This window comes from Dromaius novaehollandiae, chromosome 11, assembly GCF_036370855.1.
Source record: "Dromaius novaehollandiae isolate bDroNov1 chromosome 11, bDroNov1.hap1, whole genome shotgun sequence".
NCBI lineage: Eukaryota > Metazoa > Chordata > Aves > Casuariiformes > Dromaiidae > Dromaius > Dromaius novaehollandiae.
In genome coordinates this window covers 6,087,229-6,115,116 of record NC_088108.1, presented here as the reverse complement: position 1 = coordinate 6,115,116, position 27,888 = coordinate 6,087,229, and the positions used below count along the sequence as shown (strand labels likewise).

At 49.3% G+C, this 27,888-nt stretch overlaps 2 protein-coding genes across 8 annotated transcripts in view; one reads left to right on the top strand and one right to left on the bottom strand.

Annotated features, from left to right (window-relative positions):
- Window positions 1-14,118, top strand: part of PAK3 (p21 (RAC1) activated kinase 3) — a 148,839-nt gene extending 134,721 nt beyond the window's left edge. For both annotated transcript variants that reach the window (XM_026100180.2, XM_064518130.1), the window contains exons 11-15: window positions 370-487; window positions 1,305-1,404; window positions 1,826-2,022; window positions 6,847-6,984; window positions 8,092-14,118. In XM_026100180.2, the coding sequence (XP_025955965.1) occupies window positions 370-487; window positions 1,305-1,404; window positions 1,826-2,022; window positions 6,847-6,984; window positions 8,092-8,181 (643 nt within the window). In that variant the 3' untranslated portion in view covers window positions 8,182-14,118. The remainder of the gene's footprint in view (window positions 1-369; window positions 488-1,304; window positions 1,405-1,825; window positions 2,023-6,846; window positions 6,985-8,091) is intronic.
- A 5,063-nt stretch (window positions 14,119-19,181) lies between these two features.
- CAPN6 (calpain 6) overlaps window positions 19,182-27,888 on the bottom strand; it is a 68,046-nt gene continuing 59,339 nt past the window's right edge. For all 6 annotated transcript variants that reach the window (XM_064518127.1, XM_026100374.2, XM_064518128.1 and 3 more), the window contains 2 exons: window positions 23,739-23,875; window positions 19,182-22,285 (listed from right to left, as the gene is read on the bottom strand). In XM_064518127.1, coding sequence (XP_064374197.1) covers window positions 22,103-22,285; window positions 23,739-23,875 — 320 coding nt within the window. In that variant the 3' untranslated portion in view covers window positions 19,182-22,102. The remainder of the gene's footprint in view (window positions 22,286-23,738; window positions 23,876-27,888) is intronic.

Here is a 27,888-nt window from a genome sequence, read left to right as displayed (position 1 = left end):
CACCTTCCCACCAGGGACAGTTATGAAAGTTTTGTCTTCATGTTTCTGGAGCTAATCATGGCATTTCTGTATATGCTAAGATGATGAATGAGATGATGTGATATATCCTGGCTGAACATTTATCTTTGCCTTTACTAAATTGCATTTTTTACTTGCTTGCCATATAACATCTATGTTTTTCACTCATAATGCCTCTCTCATTTGGACTGCACAGATTGTTTCTAAGGCCTGTATAGCCTGGCAGGAACGTCTGTTTGCTTTATGCTGTATTCATTTAAAAATGATCAGAAGGCAAAAATCAAGTATGGTCTTTTTCACAAGATAACTTAGCCATGCATATTCATCTCTGTCACTGTTTTCTTGTTCCAGCTACCTGGTGGGCGATGAACTTTGGGTAGTTATGGAGTACTTGGCAGGAGGCTCTTTAACTGACGTGGTTACGGAGACCTGTATGGACGAAGGACAGATAGCAGCTGTCTGCAGGGAGGTAAGGATGCTGCGAGTGCTGCGATCACGTAGATAGTATGGGACTGGTGAATAGGTGGTAAGAATATGAGTGATTTCATGTGCAGATCTTCATTTCTGTGTTGCTTTTTTAAGATGATTTGCCTGCTTGTATCGCTGCACTTATTATACTCTGTTATTGTACTCTATATACTATTATTATACTCTTTTTTTTTTTTTTTTAAGTTTTATTATTCTCAACTTTGCTTCTTTAAACGTTTGCTTGGGGCATGTCTGCATGTTATTCCTTGCCTGTAAAAGCAAACATGCTTGTAGCAGAATTTTAAAATAATAGCAAAGAAAAATAGAGGTTGATTTGTCACAGTCCTCCGCTTAAAAGGATAACATTCCACCCAAAATGTTGTTTGCTCCTGAAAAATGACTAAAATGCTATTTTCAAATCTCCTGTAGAGCCTCACAATAAAATCTTTGTCATAAACCTTCCACCCAAAAGTGATCCACTCTGTACTGAAGGAAGTGAGCTTTTCTTTTTTGGCAAATAATAGGTTGTCATATGGACAGAGAGAGCAAATTCATTGTAGCTGCAGTCATTCTGTCTGTGCTTTCAGGGGATAGTCTGTAACAATAATTGACATTTCTCATTCAAAAGCTAATGTGCCTTGGTTAGAAAGTTATTATTCTAGCGGTGTTGAAGTAGCAAGCTATTCCTCTTGACAGCATGGTATTTTGCCATTACTCACAATTAATTTAGAAATTAAATCTTTTAGAGACATTCCCTTCTCGTGCAATGAAATCAGGCCGTTAATTTTTACCTTTGTGTTGCTTTTTTTCTGTATCAGTGCCTGCAAGCGCTGGATTTCCTACATTCAAACCAAGTGATCCATAGAGACATCAAGAGCGACAACATCCTCCTCGGGATGGACGGATCTGTCAAATTGAGTAGGTATCCTTGGCCAGGCAGCGGTGTTCACAGCACAGGCTGCGGGGCTGCTCCTCGCCGACTGCCAGTACCCAGAAGTGGTGCCTGGGCTAGTGCCCTGACCTCTGCCGCAAACAAAGTGCACAATTCCAATACACAAAGAGGTAGAAAAAGGTATAAAGACTGGCTTTTCTTTGTTTATGTCCCTCCCAGAGACCAGAGTTTTGATTTAAAGCTTCAAGTGAAGTATTCGCTGCATGAAACTTTTTTTTTTTTTTGAAGTGGCTAATTTGATACTTACTTGGCTACACCATCAAGTAAAGAGAGCGTGGCTGATTTTCCAGCTAGATTCAATGCTACATCTTGGGGCACAAAGTGGAGGTTTCTATCGCTTGGTTTCATACTTTAGGCTGGCTTTAATGACACTTGTTTTCTCCGCAGCCGATTTTGGGTTCTGCGCTCAGATCACCCCTGAGCAGAGTAAACGGAGCACAATGGTGGGGACTCCTTACTGGATGGCACCAGAAGTGGTGACGAGAAAAGCATACGGCCCCAAAGTTGACATCTGGTCACTCGGGATCATGGCAATAGAAATGGTGGAAGGAGAACCTCCTTACCTTAATGAAAATCCTCTCAGGGTAAGGTGCACACAGAATACTACTGTCTTTTTAATCTGGCCCACGTTTAAAGACAAAATCCTCATCACGTCAGCTTGGACTAGTTCCAGCAAGGACTGTTTCTAAAAATGTCATTGCAGCTTATCAGCGTATACTGTAGCTTTAGGTGCATAAATAGGAGAACCTCAAAAGAGAAGTGACATGGAGCTAGTTCAGAAATGTGTCATTTTTGCCTTCAGCGATGCTTAAAATTTCTCTCTCAGGCAGTTTTTGAAGTCTCTTTCAGCCGTATCTCTGATGACAAGAATTTTTCAGTGGCAAGTTTCTCCAGTTGATGAATTTTTATGAAAAGAATTTTAAACTTATCTGCAGGGAAAAAAGTGTTTTCAAACTGAGATCAGTGTGGATCTGTTATCTGATCCTTTCAGGAAGCATCCTTGGTTATAGTAATGCCATAGTTATTTATTACCAAAACTTTTCTAAAATTACATTTTAGCAAAGATACCTGTGCTAAACAGGTAGTAAACTGATGCATTTTTAATGTTTTGAAGTTTTCATTGTTATCCTAAGTGCTTAAAATGAAATGATCAGTTCGTACACCAAATGATTGTCCATTTGTGGAGGAGTGTATACCAAGGTAAACACTCATGACCGATAGCCAAAACGACCAGTTAAATGCTGCACAGTTAATTCCTGATAGGATTCAGGAATCTATGAGGAAATTAATTTTGTGCCTATGGATAGCAATACATATATATTTTTTGGTAAGGCTACAATTAAAATACAGCATTATCGTTAGCTTTTCTCATAGTGATAAGGATGGGCCTCCTCTAGTCCAGTCCCCAGCCTGCTTACTGCAGAACCGAGAGCTGAAGCCTCTAAAAGAATAGGCAGCAGCACGGTCGGAAAATACCCCCCGGCCGTGCTGTTTAAGAAAGGAATAGGACAGGGCTTTATGCAAACTTCTGCCTTCTGCACTTTTTGAAAAAGGCTCCTGGGTCTTCCCAGCAGCCCCCTTTCAGTTTGGCAGGTGCCTGGGGTTCCTGTGCACCCAGGCAGAGCGATGCGCCCTGTGCCACCGTGCGAGGGGGGTTAGGAGAGACGTGGGCTTGGATTCGGGCGGGTGCTGAACTAGCAGAGCACTCCGTAGCTGGGCAGGGTGGCAGCAGGCCTGCGTCAAGGCAGCCTAGTTTTACCAGCTGCAACTGCTGCACATCACTGGTTTTGCTGTAGTTTCCTGCAAAGAGAGGATCCCATAGTCTAACTGCTTCCTTGGGAGATCCTTGCAAAAAGTCATATTTGCGTTGTGTTAGGCACCAGAAACCAAAGAACAGAAATAGAATTACTCATCTGGATGCTGAGAAGTCCTGCTTCCTTAACCTCAGACGTTGGTTAGGGGTCATCTAGCTTCAGGTCAACTCCTGCGAAGATTTCCTTATCTTTTCTTATTGCACAGTATTTCTTATCTCTGGCTACATTCACATTCAGCTATTCCCTGCCCAGATTAAATTGGAGAGAGGCTGTTTTTCTCCATACGTGCTTCACCTCCTGCTAGAGTTAAGACCAACTCGAACACTCACAGCTTCAAGGCATCTTCAAGGTGTCTGAGTGAAATTGCACCAGATAAAAACGAGGCATCTGAAGCAGGTAGCATCTGCGGTGGCTTTTTTCCTCCTTTGCAGAGGTTGTTGCCCCTGGGCTAGGAACAGTGAGCAGCTTGCGAAACACTGCCTGAAGCACCCCAGGTATCAACTAGGTTTATTAGGGCAAATCAGCCCCAGAAGGGACAGGGTCCTGTCTGCTGCTGTATGTGCAATCACACGCTCCAGGGAAAGGTCTCAGCTGTCTCCAGACAGCAGAGCTTAAAGGCCAGGCCTGCTTTTACAGCATAGTTTTTTAGGTGATGGAACACAGTAATTGCTGGGTTTAATAGTCACATTTTGCCTGCATTCAGGGAATTCTGCAGAGCTTGAAAGCAAAAGGCTGCTGGTTTACTTTTATGAATGATTATTTTAATAATGTAAGGCACCCAGGTGCTTCAGTTACCAGCACTAATTTAAATGTATAAATAAATTATAAAGGCATTAAAGGATCATTAATCATAGAGTTAATAGCCGTCTTAATGTAGATGCATTTGTTGTTTTCCAGCCGTAGAGCAAACACACTGCACGTTGCGCGGTTCCTTCTAGCCTTTGCAGTACTCACAGGCAGTCCGTGAGGCAGGAACTGTTTTCCAGCCATGGGAGAGGCCTTGGATACTCCTGTGATGGTATTTGTTTCCTCTCACTGTGATTTCCTTCCGTAAGGCATATGCCTAGCCCCTGAGGGACAATCACTGGTGCAATAAATATCCTTTGAAATGCAGGTTGGACCTCCTCAGTTTCAATTAAAAAAAAAAAAAAAGGGCATTTCTGTTTGCTTTTTCATCTATTAACTACAGTGCATCAATTTTCATAAAAACTGCAACATAGTTTCCAAATGCTGTGGACCCTCTATGGTTTCAGGCTTCTAAATTGTCCATACATTGTTCCTGTCGTGTATGTGGGTGGCCTGGATAACTTTGGGATATCATTTTCACAGACCGCAGCTATAATTATATGCTGTGTCCTTTCTAGTTTCTTGGTATATTAAACAAATTAATGAGCTTATTGCCCCTTTGCAGCTACTGCAAACACTCCTTTCCTTTGTACTGGATGTTTTTCCTTGCCAGCTGCATCATAGGAAACCGAAAGATACATAATAAGAAGGTGCTTCAGCTTCCCATAAACCTCTTTCTCTTGCTCTAGAAATATTCAAAAGGTGCAATTCCTAGCAAAAGATGACTCTTCCTCACAACTCGTGTATTGTGATGAAAAGAGCAAATAAAAGAGCTTCTTTTGGACTGGCACTCCTGTTTCCCAATCAGATGAATGTAGCTGGAATACAAGTTGTCAGCGATGATGTCAGTGCTGTTTCCCTTTACATCAGGAGAGCTGACGTGCCTCAGACACCACGAGCTAAACACAGCGAGAAGAGGCTCTTCAGCTCCCCGCTGTGTCCAGTTGCTGAGGTCAGCTGCAGATGGACAGGATAAGATTGACTTCATAAAGTTTATGTTGCGGTAAAAGTAAAGAAACATACTTCTATTGTTTTTACTTTAGGATAGTTCATTTGCCTTTTTAGGCTTGGAAAATTTCCCTCTGTATTTAAGAGGATAACAAAGTTGACTTGGTCATGGTCTGCTTGAATGCCGCTACTGCAGAGCTGTTATTACCATGGCAGGCATTTTTATGGAAGATTCCTAGGCCTATTCTTACTAATATTACTGTATATTTTAGACGTATTCTGCAAGTTCAAGTTAAAATAGTTCAAAATGTTTGTCTCGAGTTTCTAATAACATCTTGCAATAGGAGAATGAACTTCTCCCCAGCTTCTCAGCATGTTAGACCTCCGTTACAAGTGAACCACATCTGGTAACGTTCACCCCACGTTTTGCAAAATTGCGTTATAATTCCTTGGTCTGAAGAGCTGATGAAGCGTATCAGGAAGACTCGCTAAGCTGCATGAATGCTGTCAGATGCCTAGAAATGAGCTTCCTTGGCCCTGACTAGGAAATTTAAGCTTGGCTTAGGTTGGATGTTATCGAGGAGTAGAAAGGGTGGGATTTTGAGGTGCTAGGCCAGGACTCTGTGCAGAGACGGACTGTGTGTTCAGCTGGGCAGGTGGACGTTCATGCACGTCGCAGAAGGGAATTCACAAAGAAGCTGGCCTTAGCTAAGCACAGCGTGATCCTCCCCGTGCTCAGGTTACGCTTTGCTTTGTTTTTCTAAATAGTTCCTCGTTCTGCTGTCTGTGAAGATGACCCTGAAAACATGAAACATGTAACATTTAATGTTATCTTTCCAGTCGGCTTTGCAAGATGAAGCTACATCATTCTTCTCAATGGGATGCTAGCCTGAAACATGAAGATTATGGTTTAAAGTCAACATAATCCGTTTTGCTGAAGTACTTGCTAACACATTTCTTTCGTAGCCCCAAGCCACTTCTCCTATGTCACCAAGCAGGAGCTTTCAGAAACCCAGCTGCCAGAACCTCCCATTTCGTCCCTGGCAGTTTCTGGGATGGGGACATCAGTAAACATAGATATCTGACTATCAGAATTAGCATAGGATTACCATAGGGATGGAATTATTCATTTTTCTAATTAAGCCATTAAGAGCTTTTTCTTTTACTGCATAAGCAAAGCTAACCTGGAATTTGGAGACTGCTGAAAAACAGAGCTCCAGGTGGCTGCTGTCTGCCCAGTTACCATTTTCCTCCTGCTGTAGCTGTGCATGCGACTTACGTGTCTGTGCTGAAAATGAACTTCTAAGCGTTTCTGTTTCTTTATCGAAGGCACAAGCTGATGGATTTAACTTTTTCCATCCAGTTAGCATTTTTATCAAGACTGGAGTAAAAACTTTGACTACCTTTCTCTGTTTTATGGAAGCACAGTGCTTTAGGGACCAGTGAGCGCTGCAGAGATGCAGTTTATATAATAATCCTTTGAAGTAATATAGTTAGGCCTAATTCACTCCTTAAAATAGCCTGTAAAGCTAGTGTCAATACTTACAGAAGCAAAATGTGCTTTTGCTGGTGTAGCTCACATTAACTAGGTCAGGCAATGAAATCAGCTATCAAGGCAAAATCATTTTGATGTTGGAATAGCTGTGTCTAGACGAGGTTTTTTCAGGGTAGAAAAATTGTTTCTATCCATCTGCCAGGGAAAAAATTTCCAGCGGAGAGCTAATCTTAAAAAAACGGGGCCTGTCTGAGTGCGTGAGGGGCTGAAAGCCGCAGGTGGAGCCGGTGTCTCGTCTCCCCTAGGCGCTGTATCTGATAGCCACCAACGGGACGCCGGAGCTGCAGAACCCGGAGCGGCTCTCCGCCGTCTTCCGCGACTTCCTGAACCGCTGCCTCGAGATGGACGTGGACCGGCGGGGGTCCGCCAAGGAGCTGCTGCAGGTAAAGGGCGGCGAGTGACGGCCCTGCCGTACGCCGCGGCGCTCTCAGCGGTTAAACACGCAGGCGACAGGTTCATCCCCTCCTATTAGTCTCCAGTCTTCGTGCTTTTCAAGCTAAAAAGAAGTATTTTGGTCTTTACTGAGTTTTACGTGGTGGCAAAGTAACTGGCGTGGCAGCAGGTGCAGAGGCCTGACGTGGGGCTGGTCACCTCTGTATACAGAGATAAAAGCGTGTGCAACCCAACAAAGTGGGCCAGCGCCGTGGAGCCGAGTTCGGGCTGTGGGAAGAAGGGGTTTGGGGGTGCCGCGAGCATCGAGGGGCCGGCAGAGGGGTCACCCCAGCTTGTCCGTCCTGCCCCGCTCGGGGGTTTCTGCCACCGAAACAGGGACAGCCGCGCGGGACCGGCAGCAGCTCCGCCGGCTGCCTGGCACGGTCGAGCAAACGAGAACCGGTGCTGGTTTATTGCCCGGTTTAGCGGCAGGCGTAAGCGGTGGTGGCCGAGGAGTTACAGCACGTGCCACGGGCTCACTCTGCTGCGAAGGCGTCAGCCTGCGCGAGACGGGCAGGGGACAGCTAGAAACAGCGCTCGCTGCCGCCCAGGGCCACTGCCATCAGCACTCGGGTGCCTGTCTCCCTCCTGCCCACCTGGTGCCCGAAAACCTGCACCTTGGTGGCCTCCAAAACAGCACCTGGGCCCAGATACCACGGGGATAACCTCTGCCTAGAGGTACTGGAGTTCCCTCAGGGACAGCTTGTGCCTTTGGTCTTTTTTGACAGCTGAAGTAGCCTGTGTCTTTAGAAAACTGGAACCTACGTAAGTATTTGACATTTGCTTTATATGTTTCCTGAAAGGAGTAAGGCTCTGGGAGAGCAAGCAGCTCTCCAAGAGGGCAGGCAGGGCAAAAATCCCGGCAAGCTGAAGGCACCTTGATAAATGGATTAATAGGATTATGGGATGTGTTTGCCTGCAGCAAGGGACTGGACGTGAAGATCCAGATGGTCCCCTCAGTCCTATTTCTGCATATTCCTGGTAACCAGGAGAAAACTGCTTGCGCCTGTAAGTGATTCTGGAGAGTAATGGTTTCTTTCTTTCTTTCCTTTGGGTAGCATCCATTTTTAAAACTAGCCAAGCCTCTCTCCAGCCTGACTCCTCTGATCATTGCAGCAAAGGAAGCGATTAAGAACAGCAGCCGCTAGCACTCCAGGCTGGCCTTCTCCCACGCCAGCTCCCTCCAGAGCAGGACTGAGCAAAAACTCTGTAAAACCTCAACTCTTGTGCTGCAGGACAGATGGATGGATGGACAAACGGTCACAGTCACGGTGGTAGCAGGGAGGAGGGGAGAACAACTGTTCTCCGGTCCCTCGAGGAATAGAAACTTATCACGTGTCTTCTTCCTGCTTTCTGGCTCCTTAATTTATTTCTGAGATGAAACAGGGCTTCAGACAGAGAGGTAATGACAGAAAAGGCTTTGCTGTCTCAGCCGTTTCCAAGGTAAAGCAGATTCAGTTGGAAGATTCCCTTCCTTCTCACCCTGTGAATAAGCTGTACATTCACTTTTAAATTGTCAGTTGTTTCTTAAAGATGCAAAGTCCCTTTTCGGGGTTTTTTGGTATGGTTTGGAATTGGAGAAAGGTCCTCCTTCATTCATACACTCCAGACTGCATCGCCTTTTGAATGCAGCCCGCTCGCTGGTATTTGCTCATTCATGGTACGTCTAGCCAAGGAAGGAAGTGAAATTGCATTTCCAACCAAAAATGAATCAAGAGTGGAGCAGACAAAACATCCTGTTGAGATACAGGCTTTCAACTGTGAATATATAGTGTTTCGGTTCTTGACAGTTTGATTTGTATAACTAATTGTAATATGTTTGCCTGGGTGAGAGTCTTATTAAAATGAAAAAAGAAAAAAGCAAAAGATCAGCCAGTGTGCTCGGAAAGGGCTCGTGTGATGCGGAGCTGTGAGGGTGATGTCAGGCGGCCGGGGGCCGAGTCCCGCAGCCCCTGCAGAGCACCCCATGGCCTCCTGGCCTCGGGCGCTGCGGTCGTAGCAGACAGCAGAAGCCAACTGGCCGTAGGTGCTCGCCCTTCCCGGGACGGGGCCGGTACCCGGTGCTGGAGCCCGACGGGCAGGGGCTGCTCCCCGCCGTTATCCGCACGCCTCGCGTCGGCCTTCTGCGGCTCGGGCAGGAGCAGGGAGGGGCGAAACCGAGTCCTGGCCCTCCGGAGAGCTCCCGCGGTCTCCTCGTAGCCGCTGCCGGAGGGCGCGTGGTCTCCGTAGCCCTCGGCACGCGCCGGGGAGGGCGGCCCGGCCCGGAGGCACCTGCGCAGCGAGCGCCTGAGTGCCGCTGGGGAGAGGAGGCTCCCGGGGCTTCGCTCTGCCTCGGCCCGTGCAGCAAGCAGCTTTGGGAGAAAATGCACTGAAACACCGAGCGGGGGCAAAGGTGCGGAGCGCAGAGTCCGTTGCAGAAACGCGCTTGGGGCCGTAAAACCGGCCGCCTCCCTGCGCTGCTGGGGGCAGCGAGCCGCACGCGTGGTGCCGGCACCGGCGGGGGTGTGCTGGCTGGCAGCTGCGTTGAGGGGCAGAGCAGCTGAGCTGTGCCCTGGGTGGGTTTGCTTCTTTTTTGAAAGAAAGGGAGGTGCAGCGTGGCTTCACTCAGAGCATTTGTGCGGAATATTTGTTGCTGTATTTTAGTAGTATGACTAAGGAAAAAATCAAAGACCTTCAAAACAGCATTTGGATCATGGCTGTTTTAACACCCACCCAACAAGCAAAAAACAAAACAAGAGTAAGAAAGCTTGCTGCTGTAGACCCTTACGTTCAGGCCTGATCCTGCAAGAGGCTGAGCAGCCTTTAAGGTACTGAAGACCTTCATGTTTTGCTGGTACGAATGAAGGATGCTTGGGCTGTTCCTGAATGAGGTCATTAGCTCCTTCGGCTTTGGCTCCTCACCTCGTTACAGCCCTGGTGTCGCGCCCGCCGGTGCCGCCGCCTCCTCGCCCCGCGCGCTCCCCGGGCGGCCCAGGGGCCTCGGCTGCGGCAAACTGAGGCCCTGCAGCTACGTGCGAGGTCACCTCTCCTCACTGCCCGGGGAGCAAAACAGGTTTGATTTCCCGATGCCCAGATAGGACAGAAACGCCGTTTCTTTCGGCTGCGCTCCTCTCCGTCCGCCCAGGCGGGCTCCGGGAGGTGACGGCCCTTCCTGGGGACGACGGCGGCAGGGTTCAGGCGTGAGCAGGGCGGCCCTCCGCTTGCGAAGCATTAATCGGAGTGAAATGTGTTCGTATTCCATGTGAGAAGTAAAGAAACAAGTGACAGTTTCTGTTTTCCCGTATAGCTTTTGTTTTCTCCTGCCCTCAAAGGAACAGACAGCCGTCCTTCAAAAGGAAAGCACTTTTTTGTGGCACGCATTTGCTGGACATACGATAGAAATGCTTATGCTGACAGATTACACTATTTGATTCATTGTTTTTCCCCGTTTGTTTTCTCTAGCTATAAATATTTCAGCATTTTCCCTGTCTCTACTTTTCAAAAAAACTTCCCAAAATATAACAGATATGAAAGATAGGAAATCAAATAGAAGCGTCTTTTTTTCTCTGGTTAGCATATGCTCCAGCACACAAAATATTGTTGGCACTGGCTTTTTAAACGCAGCTGCTTTAAAAAGAGGCCTTAATTTTTATTTTATTAAATAGTATATTTATTGTTCTTTGCATCAGCAAATACAGGTATCTTTTTCTTTTTAAAAAATTCTTTTAGTTTTTTTTTAATGTTGAAAAGGATTCAACAGAAATAATCTCTGCCGGTGAAGGGTTTTAACGTGAACTGTAATTGCCCAGCTGAGACCAACTGCTTTACATCCAGTGAAACGAACCTGTCGCATCCCTGTTGCTCTTTGCTCGGGACGGTCGCTGGCACTAAACTCTCAGTCACTAGATCCTGGCAGGTGGCAGCTGCTTTTATGTCCTCCTGAGTTTGAAGGGAAATGTCGAAGAGGAATATTAATGTGAAAAATCAGTCCTGTGAGAGACAGGTCTGGTACATTATTTACAGGATCGACTGATAGCATGTTAGGATAGGCATTGCCCTTGCGCAACGGAAGAAGATGCAACCAGTGCTATAAAACCGCTGGAACCGTCTTGGGATCTTTTTGAGTGCTCTCCCTGGATTAAACAATTAGTTACATATATTTTTGGAAGTATTAGAAATAGGCTATTTCTGTTGCCAGATGCATAGATGGTAAATGTTGTGTATGTTTCAGACACGTTCATTCCAAAGTTTTAAAAGACTGGTTAATTGCGTTTTCCTGTTTTATTTCTAAATCCATTAAACAGTTAAAAAAGCAAAGCCACCACCTGTCCAGAGTCCCCTGCCTGCAGTGGCGGTGTGTGGAGACGGCCCGTTGGCGAGCTGAGGTTTCCCGTGTTCGGAGGCGGCGGCGGCGAAGGCAGGGAAGCGTGAGCAGCACAGAACAGGTTATTTATTTAAGGAAAAAGAAAAAAAAGCGGGTGGCGCAGTGCTGCCGCTGCGCTGAGGCTCCCGCTGTGTTGCGGCTTGCACGACGGCTCGGCCGGCGCCCTCGGGGTTCGGGCCCGGGCTGCGCTCCCGCTCCCTGCTCCGGGGAGTTGCTAGCACCTGGACTGGGAGCCAGTGAGAGCTCGGAGCAGCTGCCGGGAAAGCCCGGAGCTGAGGCTGTGATTAGAGCGTTGAGCTTGCTCTTCATATGGCTGTTGGTCTGGTAGATAGCCCTCGTTTTAGCCCTCGATTTTTAGGAAGTGGGCAAAGGACACCTTCTGGGTTTCAAGGGAAACTATTTGAGGCTCCTCTGGGCACCAGCTGCAGTTCAGGGGTCTTTGCTTGTGCCTGTGCGTGAGCTGGCGGGGTAATGCCGCCTTCTGGCTGGCGCTCGCTGGCCCTCGCTTACCCCCCGCCCCCCCCACGAGCCATGAGCACGAGCTGCCTGTGCCGGATGCGTTGCGCGGGGCCAGCCGCCCTGCCCTGCCCTGCCCTGCCCTGCCCTGGCCTGCCCTGCCCTGCCCTGCCCTGAGCACCGGCCCCGCTGGGAGCGGCAGGCCGCCTCCACGCCGCGGGGCGCTGGGGCCGTCGGGAGGGCGCCAGCTCGCCGACGGGTGGTCTCGCTGCTTAGCCGCTCGCCCAAGCGAGTGCTGCCGTTCAGTCGGACCCCGACTGAGGAAGCTGCGGGCAAAATAAGTTGTCGCAGTTGCTAATACGGAGAACTAAGACATTTTCAATAGCCTTTGGAGCACAGTGCCCCCAGAGGAAGCGGGACGGCTTCCCAGCAGACCGCACGTGAGTTTTAGCATCGTTGAGGTGCTCGGTGCTCTCGTTGAGCGGCTCCTGGTCCGTAGGTGCTCGTGGCTTGCACGCCGGGGCCACGAGGCTCGCTAGCGAGCTCTGCCGTGCCCGGCTGTGTCGCACGGGGAGCCAAAGCCCAAGCAGTTGCAGTTGGGAGCGTCCGGGCTCGCGGCTTGGCCAAGCCCATGGCCACGTGCACGGGTGGATCACGGCCCTGAGGGAGGGCCTGTGCGAGCTGAGCACGAGCGTGGCTTGTGTGGCATCGCGCCACTGTCCCTCATGTCTTTCCAGGCCTTGGAACAGCTCAAATAGCATTTCTGAAGAGCGACCTTTCCAAGGGTGCCATCCCCGCTCCGGGTCTCGCTCTGTCTTGTCGCGCTGCTTGAGCCAGCGTTGCCCTCTCCTGCGCCCTCTGCTCCGCGGCTGCTAACAGACCGTGTAACTGGCTGAGCTCTCGTGCTCGAGAGCCTCAGGTCTCTGCCCTCCGAACTGCCGGTTTGCAGCAGCGTTTTAAGTCCGAACGCCAGGTCGGGAGCGCGCGTTACCACCTCCGTGCTGTGCGGAGCGGCCGCGAGGCCGGGGCCCGCCGCCCCGGGGAGGTGCCTGCGCCCAGGGCTGCGGTGCTGCACGACGCCATTGCAAACGCGTGGCGCCGGCGGCCGGTTGCCGCTTTCTAAAGCCAGGCTCAGCGTCCTGCGTTTCCTTTGCCCAGCCCAGCTGTAGCCGCAGAGATGAGCTGCGGGCTTTGCTGCTGCTCCCGCTGCAGTCGGTGAGCGCTTGCTCGCGCCCCGTGCGGGTGCCGTGCGGGGCCGGGGCAGCCCTGGCTGCCTCCGCAGGTGCCAGGAGGGTCCCCGTCGTTCTGTTCTCCACCGTGCAATACTGTCTGGGTCAGAAGTGGGCCAGCATAACACATTTGAAGCGTGCAAGTCTCTTACGTCCATGTCTGCTGAGATTTTGAGCTAAAGATACACCACGGCAATTGCTTTTTGTCACACTGTTTCTAGAAGTACTGAGCAGCGCTGCTAAGTCGCTCTGCAGCACATGCCCAAGAGAAAGCCGGCAGCTCCGCGGGCGCCCTCGCGCACCTCCCTCCCTGCCGCCCGCCTCGGCGGGGAGCTGCCGGCGGCAGGAAGCAGTAGCAGAGCCCCGCAGCCCCGGCGAGGAGCCCCCCAGCCCGCGTGGCGCGCGGGGCCCTGCGCTGCCCGTGCGGTGCCTGCAGACCCCGCCGCCGGGCGGGAGGAGCCGCACGCGAATCCGGCAGCGCCGAACCGGATCGGGCTGTAGCCAACTCCAAACTCCAGTTTAGGCCGAAGCACCCAGCTTACACCTACACTGGTGGCTGCTAATTTATTTTCTCCAGGGTATCCCGACAAAAGCAAGCAGAGGAGGAGCCTACATTCGCATTGTTTATCAGAAACGTATCTCATTTTGCTGTACATTCCTTTTTTAGGACGTGTTATCTGTTTAAAAAAAAAGCAAAAAGAAAGAAAAAGAAAAAAAGCAAAAGATAAAAGATAAAAAACAAATGTGTAGTGAAATTCTTCTGTAACTTTGGATTAAGAGGTAATTATGATCTTTTTAAAAAGAGGACTAAGTTATTTACTTTGTAAATGTGCTGATGGCATGGATCCATCTTACTGACCTCAGCATCCTTTTTTTTTAAGATTTTGGGTTTTGTTTCCAATATTAAGTTATTTTAAATTGTGGTTGAAGCAATAGAAAATTGAAATATGGATTGTGCATGACTGTGTCTTGAGTGTAAAAATATTGCAGTTTGAAACTTGGACCTAAAGTATTGCAAATAAAAGTTATAAATACCGGTGGCTTGTGTGCGTGCAGCTTTTCCTGTAGGATTTGCTGGTGCTGTGTGACAAAACAGTGCCGGGTTGGCTGAAAATACGCTAGCTCGGCTCAGCTGCACAGGCAGAAAGACTTCATCTGTTTGGCTGCGGGTGCTCTTAGCCCTGGCCGCTAGAGCATGGTGTCCAAGGCCAGCGAAACAGGACTTCCCTGCTGCGAGCCCTCATTTGTCCTTCGCAGCTGGAGCTCTTTGGATCCCACGTCTGCAGTGGAGCCTGACCCCTTCCCACTGCTCCCCAGTTTGGAAAAATCCACTGAGCACCGTGATTTTCCATGTGTTTTGTCAGAGTGGCTCCGTATTTAGCAAAACCCACCCCTCTCCTCCAGGTGAATGTGGTGAACGATAGAGACCTGCCCTTTAAAACTGCTTATTGAACGCTAGGCACGAGCTTTTGTACTGCTGCTCGCAGAAGGCTATGCTAAAAAAACAAAAAACAAAAAACAAAAATCACCTCGCTGCCGGCTCAGCAGTGGCCCGAACCGAAGGCACCTGGGCAGCCGAGCGGCACCGCGTCTCTGAGGCCGTCGTGCCTTGCCGTGCTGCCCGCCCGGCCCTGCTGCTGCCCGCGCCAGACGCCGTCTCGGAGGCGGTCACCGGTACGTGCTAACAGGGGAGGAGGGCAGGAGCGGGGGCTCCAGCCGCTGCGCACAGCTCCCACGCGGGGCCACGTCCCGAGGGCGGGAGACGCTCTGCTGCCTGGCTCCATGGGGAGAGGCCGGCTCTGAGCCCCGCTGAGGCTGGCACCTACCCGCACGCCTGGCTCGGATGCCTGCTGCAGCCCCGCCGTGGCTCGTGCTGCCGGGCTGGGTGCCGCATGTCCTGCCCACGCAGCCTCCTCGCTGGGCGGTGGCTGCAGGCCCGATGCCCCGGGCCATGGGCACAGCTCGCGCTCCCTCTCTGCGCTCCCGCCGAGTCGCGTCGGCCCCAGCGCGGCCAGCGGCTGACACGGCTGGGCAAGCGTGGCTGCGGCACCCGGGCTGGCTCATGCCCTGGCAGCAGCTGCCTGCGCAGGCGTCCCCGTCCCCCTGCTATTAAAAAAAAAAAAAAAAAAAAAAAAACACAAAACGCACAGCACTGAGCAAAGGCAGCGGGCCCACACCCCAGCAAAGTGCTGCCCGGGGGGGGGGGGGGGGGGGGGGGCCTTGGCCACAGTGTGAGTCCCTATGCATGCATGTACACACACATACGCACGTGTGCGTTGGTCACATTATTATATATTATATATTATTACACATAGTATATATAATTATACATATTTATATATTATTAATATATTAGATATTAATATACAGTATGCATGCATATATACACACACGCGCGTGTGCTCACACTGGTGTGCATATATACATATGTACACACGCATTTATGTACACACACGCACACACACTCTGTCTGTCTGTCTGTCTCTCTCTCTGTCTCGCTCTGCCTTGGTCCCATTATTAGTGTCTATGCACACGCGCGTGTGTGTGCCCCCCCCATAGAGCGTTGGTCACATTATTATATTTTATATTACATATTTTTATATCACATATATAATTATATATTATTGTTATAATATATTAATACATGTGTGTGTGTGCGCGCGCGCGCGCGCGCGCACGCACACACACACACACACACACGGTGTTGTCACATTATTATATATTATTACATATAACATATTTTATTAATACATATTAATTATATGCGTATACACACACACACACACACACACACATGCGCGCGCACACACACACACACACACACACACACACACACACGGTGTTGTCACATTATTATATATTATTACATATAACATATTTTATTAATACATATTAATTATATGCGTATACACACACACACACACACACACACACACACACACACACATGCGCGCGCGCACACACACACACACACACACACACACACACGCATGTGTGCATGCACATACACACACATATGTGTGCATGTAACAGAGTGTTGGTCATATTATTATATATATATTACACTGTATATTATAGTATTACATATACTATATAATTATATATAATTATATATTAATAATATAGTATATATTAATACAGTATATGCATGCATATATCTATACACACACACACACACACACACACACACACACACACGTGCATGTGCACATATATACACATGCATGCACGCACACATATGCATACACATATGCACATGCATGCATGCGCCCCCCCCCCCCGAGACACAGCATTGGTCTCATTATTTTATATTATGTATTTTTATATTAATTTATATAATTATATATTATTATATATTAATACATATTATATGCACGCACATATACACACACACATGCACGCATGTGCACATATATATAAAAATCTACACACACGCACAGCCCCTCCCACCCCCACAGTGTTGTCATATTATATAATTATATAAAATATGCAATTATGTTATTAATAGTATACTAATAAATATTATATGTGCACATAGATATACACACACGTGTGCATATACACATGCATGGGCGCATGCACATATACAGACGTGCGCACACACACACACAGAGCATTGGTCACATTATTATAGTTTATATCATATATTTATATTATTATATACTAAATGTTATGTAATGTATAATTATATGTTATTAACAATTTGATATATTAATACATATTATATAGCAACCCCCCACACACACACAGTGTTGTCACATTATTATATATCATGACATATAACATATAACTATATATTATATTACACACTCACCCACCCACCCCCACAGCGCCTTGGTCCCATTATCAGTCCCTATGCATGCTCGCTCGCTGCCGGGCGTCAGAGCCGCGGGCGGCCGGGGGGGGGGGGGCGGATGCCAGCAGCCCTCAGCCCCAAGCCCCAGCCCCTCCGCGCCCTCCCCGCCGCGGCCCCCCCCCCCGCCCCCCCCCGCCTCCCCGCGGGGTCTCCAGGCTCGGGGCCCCGGCGCCGCGCGGCTCCCGACGCCCAGGCGGGGCGGCGGCGCCACCCAGCGGCCGCGGCGCGCGCAACGGCAAGGACGGCGCTGCTCCGCCCGCTCGGCCGCCGCCCCCCGCTCCCGAGCGGCACCGCCAGCGGCCCGGCTGCTGGGGCAGAGACCACCCGCCCCAGCGCCCCCTCCGGCTCGCCCAGTCCCAGCGCGGCCCAGCACCCACTGGGGCCGGGGCCAGCCGCAGGGCGCACGGGTGCCGAGCAGCAGGGCAGCCCGGCCTGGGAGCATCGCCCCAGGGAGCAGGGACCAAGCGTGACTGCCTGGCTCAGCCCCGAGACCCAGGCGTGTCAGCCTGAAGTCACCTGGGTGCACTGACTGTAATGCGCTTTGGTGTTAGGAAACACTTGTATTTATAGTACACGAACACGGCCGTGAAGAGACTTAACAGGGAAGCAAGCTAAAAATAGCTGTAAGCCCAGCTACTCGACGCAGCATTAGCTCCTCACCCGCCTCGTACTGAGCAAGTGGCGCTAATTTTGTACGTCCCCTGCCTACAAGGGGGCACGTGGTGCCGCACACAACCAGCACAAATGCAAGCCACACGTCAGGGCATAAGCTGTGCTCCAGCTGGGGTCAAGGCAGCATCGCCAGGGCCTGAGCACCGCACCCGCGGGCAGCCAAGGCTAGCACCTACCTCTGCGCACCATCTGGCACCCCTCACCCTCCTCCCCTGCCACGGGGCTGCCCCCCGTAAGAAGAGCTGGCCCTCGGGCGCTCAGGAGGGGCGCGCTCCTCCTGCCCAAGCAGCCAGCAGCAGTGGAAGACCAAAGGCAGTTGCTGGGCCCTTTCTGCAACACTGCGGTTTCCATGCTCGGGACTCTTGCAGGGGCCGTGGTCCAGGGCCGGGGAGGAGAACGGCAGAGCTCCGTGCTGCGCCTCCTAGAGCAGCGCCACGCTAGGCTTCGTACCGCCTGCGCTGGAGTAAACACGACTTTTGGCCTTTCTAAATTGGTGTAGTTACACTGCAGCCAGTATGAGCAATGCTGACGTGGCGCTGGTGGAGAGCCGGTTGTTTTCCCCCGAAGCTGCGGGAGATGAGAACACAGTTCCCCGCACACAAATGCTCGCCGGAGTCCATAGCACCACTAGCTTTTGGGAAACAGCCTCTGCCCCCCGTTCCCCAATCAATAGGTGATGCTACGGGAGCGCTACGGGAGCCAGGCTCTCTGTCCACCCTGCAGCCAGCCCAGGGCGGATCTCTCCTAGCCCCGACCGCGTTAGCGCGTGGTGTGCTCAGCGCACTCCGTCTATTATTCCCCTCAAAAGCGAGTGCCTTGATGTGCCAGAGGCTACAAATCAGCTCAGCCAAAGACCGACTGGGAGGGGTCATTTGGCTTCTCAGAGCCCATCGTGGTAAGGGGAGAAGGGAGATCTGTGACAGGCACTGGGCTGGGAATGCAAAAGCGAGGAGAAAAACTGGGCTTTACTGGAATAAACAACAAAAGCGGGGGAGGGGGGGAGGAGCACTGGCTAGCAGGGCCAGATTACCCCATAAAAGACAGAGTCACCATATTCTCTAGGACACCACTGCTGTTTCACTCAGCTGCAGGATGCAAATGAAGACCTATGAGAAAAATGGATGATTAAAGTGGTGAGAAGAGACCAGAACTGCGTCCTGGCTGCACCTCACGCTCGCCTTTAGCCAGTCTGGTTGCCTGTGCTTGGTGTGACCCCTCCCATCTCCTCCCTCCCCCGGCAGGGCTGTGGCTGAGGTGCCCAGTTAAAGCTGCTGCTGTAGAGACCAGGGACAGGGGGAGGCCCGAGCGCGGAGCCTTGGTCGGTGTCAGGGTGGAGGACGATGGGGAAGGGCACAGCGAGCCAGAGATGTGCAAGGCTGGGACCAGGGGGGCAGCAGCAGTGAAGTAAAAAAGGGGCAGGGGAAAGAGCGCTTCAATTAAAAAAAAAAAAGAAATATATATATATATATATATACACACACACACACTATTTAGTGTGGTTTTTGGCAAGCTTAAAAAGTCATTTGGGGTCACCCTGAAAGGTTCTTCTTTGATCTGAAACTAAATGCTTCATTTCAGAAATTACTGAACTCATTTTTTTTTGTTAACCTTTTATTTAGGTCACTTTATAATGAAAAAATAATGAAAAGTTTGAAATGAAACTTTTTCAGACCATTTCCCTCTGCTTTAACTTTTTTTGGCCATAACTCCCTGCTCAGTGCAGTGCATGTGTGTAAATAACTGCAGTTCCCACGAAAAAAAAAACCCTTCATTTTCCCACAAATTATCATTAACTGTAGAAAAATAATGCCCAGCTAGCAGTAACACTTGTAAATGCCTGAGTCTGTCTGAAAAGGCAATTACGCTACCTCCAACGTACCCCGTTTCCCTACCACACACGCCAGACGCCCGGGGAGGCTGGCAGGCACCAGGCCCCGGGCGGCCGGGCCCCCTCCCCGGGCCCAGACGGCACCGCAAGCCCCCGGCCACCTGCTCCTGGCTCCGCTCCGCTCGGGATCGCTCCATACGCCCGGGCGGAGGCAGCCGCCACATGCCTCTAAGTGGGCAGAGCTGACTGACTAGTTAGAGCCGGCTCTAACTACTTCCAAAAATTAAGAGGAACGGTGCTCCCTTGCCTCGCCGCAGCGTTACCGGCGCTGCTGCTGCTCCGAGGCCCGCCGGCCCGGCACCGCGGCGACAGAACCGGGGGATGGCTCCAACCCACCTATCGCGGCCTAAAGGAAAGCCAGCCAGGGGATGCCCCGCCGCCGAGGTGCCACGGCCTAGCGCCCCGGCTGAGCTGCGGCACCGCTGCGGCAGGGACGCGCACGCCTCAGGCCGCCCGCAGGCCACGGCGCTTGTCAGCGGGGGAAGCGGCCTGGCCGCGCTGGCTGCTCGCTCTCGCTGGCAGCAACCGTCCGCAGGCTAAACGCTGACCCAAATCCATCAGCTGCTCCAGCCAGCCCCACCGCATGAGGACGAGCCCCTGGAGGAAAGCCTGTCCGAGAAGGGGGCGACACGACATAGCCATCCCCGCTCAGCCTCGGTGCGCTCTCCCGCGCGCCCCGCCGTCCTGCAGCCGGTGCTGTGGGAAAAGCGGCACACCAGTCCTTCTGCTGGGATAGGGCAGCCCAGACGCTTTCCCGTGGGGCTTGCTCAGGCTCTGGACCGTATGAAAAACTTGATTCCCTTTTCTTTTTTTTTTTTAAATGCACTTTACAATCATATCTGAGAGTTAGCAACTCTGATGCCATGAGTCCACAGACAACAAAATTACGCCTCCCTGCGGGCTGCCAGCTGCATGTCGTTCACATCTGACAAATGCGCTGCGTGCAACAGCGGCTCGAGCCCAAGCTCTTTAAAAAGAGAGCTGGATGCACGCACTTGGCCCACACAGCTACCCTGACGGCAGCGTCACATCATTCACAGCCTTGCACTCCAGACTCAAGGTGCCGGGAAATCATTTTTCTCCCTCAGCAGCATTGCTTTTAGAGCCCTAAGACAACTTCAAAACCTTTTGTGAAAACATTAATTCTACCGAGAGCCATTTTATAAACTGTAAAAAACGCACAAAATGGCTGAAGTGGTGACTAGGTACAACTAAATCAAAATTTTGTGTCTGAATGAAAGGCAGAGTGGTCAGCTCCTAGCTTCACTCTCAGCATCAGAATTTGCAACTATAGAAAACACCATTTCTGAGGGGTCTAACGCTGTGAGCCTCTTATACTACCAGAATCACTACAGCTTGACAACACAGAAACATCTGCTGCAAGGAAACCCTACCACTGGGCTACACGTAGAAGTCAGAAGTCTGCACCTGAACCCTGCCTCAAAGGAAATCTGAAACGATGCCTGTCCTGTATCGCACCCAAGCTAAACTTTATCAGACACTTCTGCTCTATCAGCTGTAAACTGATGCAAAATTTGGAGACAGAAAATCTAATACAAGCCAAGGCACAGCATCTCTGTTTTACAAACCCATCCCTGTTATTCGGTGGTTGTCTCCTCTTTCAGTCCAGTGCTACCCATTACATCTAATGAAGCAGTGTTACTCCACCCGAGCATCGAGTGGATTAAAGAAAGCTTCTGTGGCAAAAGGGCTCCCATCACTGAGTTTGTCCTCTGCGTAAAACCACAGCTGAATTGTGGGGTGCCTTTCTCCTGGCCAGAGATACCAACTTGTGAGTCACCAGCTTGGGGTGGGGAATAAAATAATCTGAAAGTCAATCTGAGAGCAGTTACATGGGCAAAGCTCTCACTGGCTGTCAAGTTCAAGTAGGGACTGCAAGAGCCAGCCCTCTATTTTAATGTTGCCATGGCATACCTGGTCTTACGATTATGAATTACTGAACTACTCAGGTAATGACATTTTAGCTGAGGCACAGAAACATCTGATTTGTAGCAGTAACAGTGAAATTCATCAAAATGGTTATAGCAATATATGTAAGAAAAACTACTGTCTAAACTCAAAGAAATCCCCCTCACAGATGCAGTCCAGCAGCAGACAAGGACTGAGCCACACAAGTCCACCGCATGCCCTCCACCCCACCAGCCTGCTGGTATGTCACCCTGGAGATGCATCCATCCTGCCTGCCTCCACTCCCGCTGCTGACACACGATAACCGTGTGCGGGGAACCTGCGAGAACAGTCACATGCACTTCCAGCTTCCATGCTGAGAGCTACGCAAGACAGTCATGTTTCAACGAGCTTGGCTGCTGACGTTCAGTTTAGCCCATCTCCTGCATTTGCTGCGTCAAGAGTGTGTCTGTGTGTACATATAAATATATGTATATATGTGTGTGCATGTGTGTATATATTTGTTACCCCCCCAAACCTCTCCTCCCATTGTCCACAATAACATGGAGAGTTAGTTTTTTTTAAAGTGATTATGATTATGTGCAACCTTTGCTCCCGAGCCGTTCACACAGAAAGCACAGACAAGCCGCCCCACTGCGAGGTGACAGCTCTGTCTGGCTCTGCGGGGCTTTGGTATTCATAGCTCCACGAGGTCATCGCTGGAAAAAACCTTGACGGTGATGCGACCTGGCACCTCGTCTGCTTCTCGGCGGCCTCTCCCTCGGAGCTGCAGAGTCTGCTCTTCTCTGGGGTCACCGGGTGAAGCTGCCAGCAGCGCCTGTCCGAGGAACTGGTCACACAAGACATTGCTGTTCCAGACCTAGAGACAAGGGAGCAGAAATAACTGCAGCTGAAGCAGCACTTCTCTTTCACACTCCACTTGAAAGGGTGGTGGCAGAGGAGGGTCACTCCCATTAACCCCTGGCAATGGCAGTCAGGAGCGGGTGCACATCTAAACACGGCTAATTGTCTAGAGCCCATGAGGGGGATTCTAGATTTGCCAGCTCATTTGCATACACTGCACATAAGGAGCTAAATGCAGCTTTTTGCTTTCTAGGTCACAGTCTGCTTAGAAGAGGAATAAAAATTACCTATACGAGCTCATCAGCAGTAAAAACCTACATGCAATCAGCCTGTCTGTGCCACTCTGCCTGCTTCACACAGGATCTGCACTCACCTCTGCAGTGCCTTCGGCGCTCTTCCCCTGGCTGTGCTAGAGCCAGGCCCCCTCTGCCACAGCCAGGGAGGGACAGCAGGGGCTCTGGAGTCCTTGGATGTGTCCTTCCTCACTGCTCAGGGAAGGGGAATACAGCAGCATCAACTGAAATGGCGTTAGGAGTTTTTTGCTGCTAGTGTCACATGTCAGTCTTTGATTGGTCTGTGAAGCTCGTTAGTATCTAACTTTCAATTATCCTGGAAAAGTGAAAGTGTTTGAGCTGCACGCTACAGCGAGATGCAGTGAGGTCCCACCTGTAGATCCAATTCTTACTATGGATTAGGCAAATAGGGTAAATCCTGCACATGCCAGGAAGACAGACTGCCCTCCAACAGCTATCATATCAGCTCCCTCTAATCCATAACTGCGATCTGTGGTTTGGGGGATAACGCTGCTATCATCTTCCTTCTGCTTATAATATTTGTAAGCTATACTATTAATTCAGAGGAGTGTTACGGCACAGAAATTCCTGGTATTGTGTTAGGCAGTGAACAGTCAGAACTGTAACTCTCCTTACAACACAGTGCTATAAAACTACTTCAATTTCTGGCACTTATGAGCCAGTGATACTAACATCTATAGCCCTTACGACGCTAAACAACTGCATGTATCAAACTGAAATGCCATCCCACTCGCTCAAAATTTTCTTGTATTTTCTTGGTCAAAGACTTCTCAGTAGTAGCCTTAACTTTGGTTTCATTTCAAGGACTGACTCAGGGCAACACTTGCTTTTTCTTTGTCCCTGTTTTCTCAGATAGCAAATGAGGTGAAAGGTAATTCCGGAAATTCCTTCAAAGCCTAGAAATGGAATATACTTTCTGATCCCTAAGTTTCTGATCCCCACTTGCTATCCTGTGGAAAAGACCTGGCCTAGAGAATCAGTAGGCCAGCCGAATAGCTTCAGCCATAGCCCGGTAAGCGGAACAGTAATTCTCACACTTTTACCCTGGGTATCAGTCTTGTGAAGGAGGAGTTACTACATGTCAGCCATTCAGACCGAGGACGTGTTGTGCTCCTTGACTGTCTTTGACAGCCTGCCCGGCACAGCACATCTCACCTGGATAACGATGGGACTGTCGATGTTCTTTCTGTAGAAAATCACTTGTGTGTCGAAGACGGCGTTGGTAGTATCTTGCTGAACAGCAGAGCGCACTTGTTGGTTCTCACACTTGATAAGCACATAGGGATCTGCTCCTGAAACACAGTCAGCGGCACAGAGGTTAAGAGACAGAACGGCAGCAGGGACGCCCAGCAGGGACAACCCCCTCGTGTTCCTGGCAGGGCCCCTGCCGAGGACCAGAACAGGGAACACAGGAACAGGGCACTGCGTATCACCACCAGCTCCCCACCTGCTGCAGAGGTGAAACATCTCACTCTTGCTAACACCAGCTGGTTGCTCAAGGGTGGAAGCTGAGCATTGTCTGCTGTGAAACCAACTCGATCCCAGCCCTGCCCATGGACGTGGCACTCGCTGCGAGTGCATAATCCACATTGGGCTATGCACGTTTGCACCTAGAAGGATCTCAAGGCACTTTGCAGGAAATACATGGCAATCCCTGCAGCAAACTCCACAGCCACAGAGCACTTTTGTGCCAAGAAGATAACAGAAAAGATGCAGATCATGCCCTAATGCCCAGGACCTGAGCTAACGGCAACATCTAGTACTGTGGAAACAGGCGGCCATGGGACCTCCCTCCATGCCTCCATGGGGGCTGGTATCTCCTCAGGTCCTCTTGCTGTACATCCTCCTGGCTTATGTAACAGAAAGGCTTTGGAGAGAAACTCTGCGTTCCTGACACTGCTCTAGTCTCAAAAGCCAAAATGCATCTGTTTGTGTATGTTATCGAGTAGTTCTCGGCTCCTGGGTCAAAATGGAAGGTCAGAAGAATGCATCATCCCCAATTCCTACAGAAGACAGGCTGGAAAGGCACAGAACTGCTTTTAGATCACTGAACACGCATCTCAGGGCCCAGCTTTAGACTTCCTAGTTGGAAAGTGCATTCTAGTATGAGTCTTAGTGTTAGGAGGGTAATTTTCAATAGGCAGAAGCATCTGAAAGCCAGAAAATAAAGTACTGTGAAAATGTAAAACATTTTGTAGGAGCACATTGGTTTCAACAACATTTTCTGTGGGAAACTGTCAAAGCAAATCCTCATGAGTTTCTCATTTCATTCTCATGAACATGAGACAATTTCTTTGATTCATGCCATTTAAAAGTTTATATTATCATAACATATTTGTATCCATTATAGGTCCTAGTTAATATTTTAGATTACACTTTAATCATATGTAAATTAAATGCTTTGTACCCACTGATTCAACATTCTAGAAATGTTTTGTTGTTTTCAGATTGAACACTTTCAGTTCGTGATAAATGTTGAAGGTTTCTTTGCATAGCAAAATGGCAAGAGCTACTCTGGAAACACCTGCCTTCATCTTGGAATGGAACAGACGATTCCATTTTCTGAACAACTTTTAATTAAACAGAGGCAGTATCATTTTTTATATTTCAACACAGCTATTTCTGTCCATTCCTATTGTTAATGGCAGCATCCCTAGTAAAGATAGTTCTCTCCACTTTTTATATATGGATTTTAAATAAGTCCACTGAATCTGCCTAAGCATTAAGTCAGACTCGAGCGATCATTTCTTATATATGTTTTGCCATCATCTACTTGAAAATGCCACCACTGGAATGACAGCCATAAGACAGCATAATTTTAAGGCAACTTTCATTTCTTAACCATTCATACACATTAAGATTTTCCTTAAACACCTCACTCAGCTACAGGAATGGATACCAACATTTCGCACAAACAAATCCCATAACAGCTACCTCCAAAGCAGAAGGAGCCATTTCCACTTAGGAGGAAGAAACAGATTTTTCCATCTGCTGCACTGTGATTAGACCTGGCCAGACACCCAGTAAGCCTGTTACCCTGACAACGTATCACACTTTCTATAGCAGGTAGCAACGTATTGGCTCTTCTGGTAGACGATTACTTTCCGTGTCACTGAATGTGTGGATTTAGCTCTGGGGCACAAGGCTGCACCTTGCTGTGCAATAAGTGATGGAAGAGCTCCTCCCTTTGCAAGGAGATTTGGAAAATGGATCTGAATAAAATGGGGTCTTGCATGTAATAGTGTCAACTGCTTTGGCCTTAAGCAAACAGCAAAGCAACATCCGATCATTAACAGTAATCAAGAGATACAGGGCATAATAAGGGGTGGGGAACGGACACATAGCTTTCAGTGTTAACAGACATATCTGCTGGACCAGGGAGCTGCTGATGAAGGAGACTTGCAGAGTCAAAGAAAAGCAAGGCGAGCAGTGGAAAGAAACGGACTCAAACTCTCAGAAGGAGGAAGAAAAAAAAAACCATGAAGATTCAGGAGGAAGACGAAAGGTACCCGCACAGCATGATTTCACGACGGCATTGCTGAAGGGTTGGTTATATTAGGAGGACCGTCTCCCAGCTCCAGAAGCAAAGAAGGAAATGGGAGAGCTGCATATGTGGGATGAGACAAGAGACCCTCTCAGCTGCAGTCAGCCCAGTTCTTTGCAGCTCTGTGCCTGGTTTATTCACACCTGTACAAAGACAACGCAGGAAGGGCTACTAACATGGAAAAGCCGCACCTTAGCCTGCACCACAAGTGGGGAATGAAAACACCGGGAGTTGCTGCTCTGGCAGTGGAAGAAGAGGAAGGTGCAGTTCTCAGCCACACATGACTCAAGCTACGCCCTGAGCACCATACCCTGTATAAGCAGGTGTTTCATCTCAGTCCTATGGCCATGCTGTTGCACTGGGGAGCTGAAGGACAGAATATTGCCAAGAAAAAAGTGGAAATCAGTGAAGGCCATAAATACAAGAATAGTAGTGATAGTTCTGCTAATGTTTCTAAGACTTAAAGAAATCTATGCACAGTAGTCTAAGGCTTTTTTTTTTTTTTTTTTTTTTTTTTTTTTGAGAATTGAACTAAGGATCTAATATTCACATCCTTTGTCACTGTACAAAACGCAAAAGACTTCCTAGAAAAGGTTCTTGCGAAAAGGTTCTCAGGGACATTCCTGAGGATCTTCTCCAGCTAGACTCACCCTCTCACTGGTATATTGAGAGTTATGACAAATCCAATCAGTAGAAAAAGAAATGGGCCAAACAGAGCAGACACAGTGCTGAGACACATGGACTGCCCTGACAATTACAATGATTTAGACTGTTCTGCCTTTTGCAGTTGAGTCCTAGCCCACGTGACGCCTCTTAACTTCTCCTGCAATTCAAATAATAATAAAAGGGAATATTCAAAGCGGCATCAGCAAATCGTCCCCCACCATTTTCTCCCTACTTCCCTTCTCATGCTCTGACTGGCTATTTACAAGCTGCTTTTTGCCCTCTCCTTTCCTGCTATTTCCCAGATTCCTCCCAGGGCAACTGTCATTAAAGGTACTGGGTATTCTGCTTACCAGCCATGTCAGGTACCAGGGATCAAAATACCTAGTTTGGAGAAGGGGCCATGAAAGGCAATTAAACAAGAGAATTCCACATAAAGTTTCAGGGGAAAGATCTTAAAAATGCAAAAATGGTTTAATCTGAAAGATAAGCTGTTAGGAAAAGAGTGTGACAGCCAACAGTGAGAGCAATTTTTAGAACAGACTTGGGAGATGGAGAGAGGAAAAACTCCAAGAGTACAGCACTTCTGTGTCCTTGCAAACCTTCCACCATACGTGGCTCACAGATAGCTGGATCAGCCTCAGAACAAGCTAACTCAGGGAGAGCTACTTCCAAGAGAAGCGGCCAGCGTTCAGACAAAATTGAGTGTGGGCAGCTAGACTCATCCATTAACCTTGTTACCAGCAAACCATCCATTCTTTTTTGCAGACACGACAACGGATCAAAGACAGCAGCAAGGAGGAGCTTTCAAATAGACATTTAAAATAGAGATTAAACTACCTTCTTCTGGCAGGCAGCAGGGTTCTGATGACAACAAGCCCACAAGCCAGGCCAGGTGCAATTGCTACGCAATCTTCATTTTCTCTCCACTGCCACTTTTTTTTTTTTTAAGCTCAGAAATTTGTGCTAAGTGCAACTCTGAGGTAGCAGTAATGGGCTTATGTGATGAACAGTGCAGTCAAGTCTAAACTCCCTCCATCCAAGCTTAAGAAATATCAAAAATGGTGTCTCTGTTCAGGCTCCTCCTTGTAGGACAAC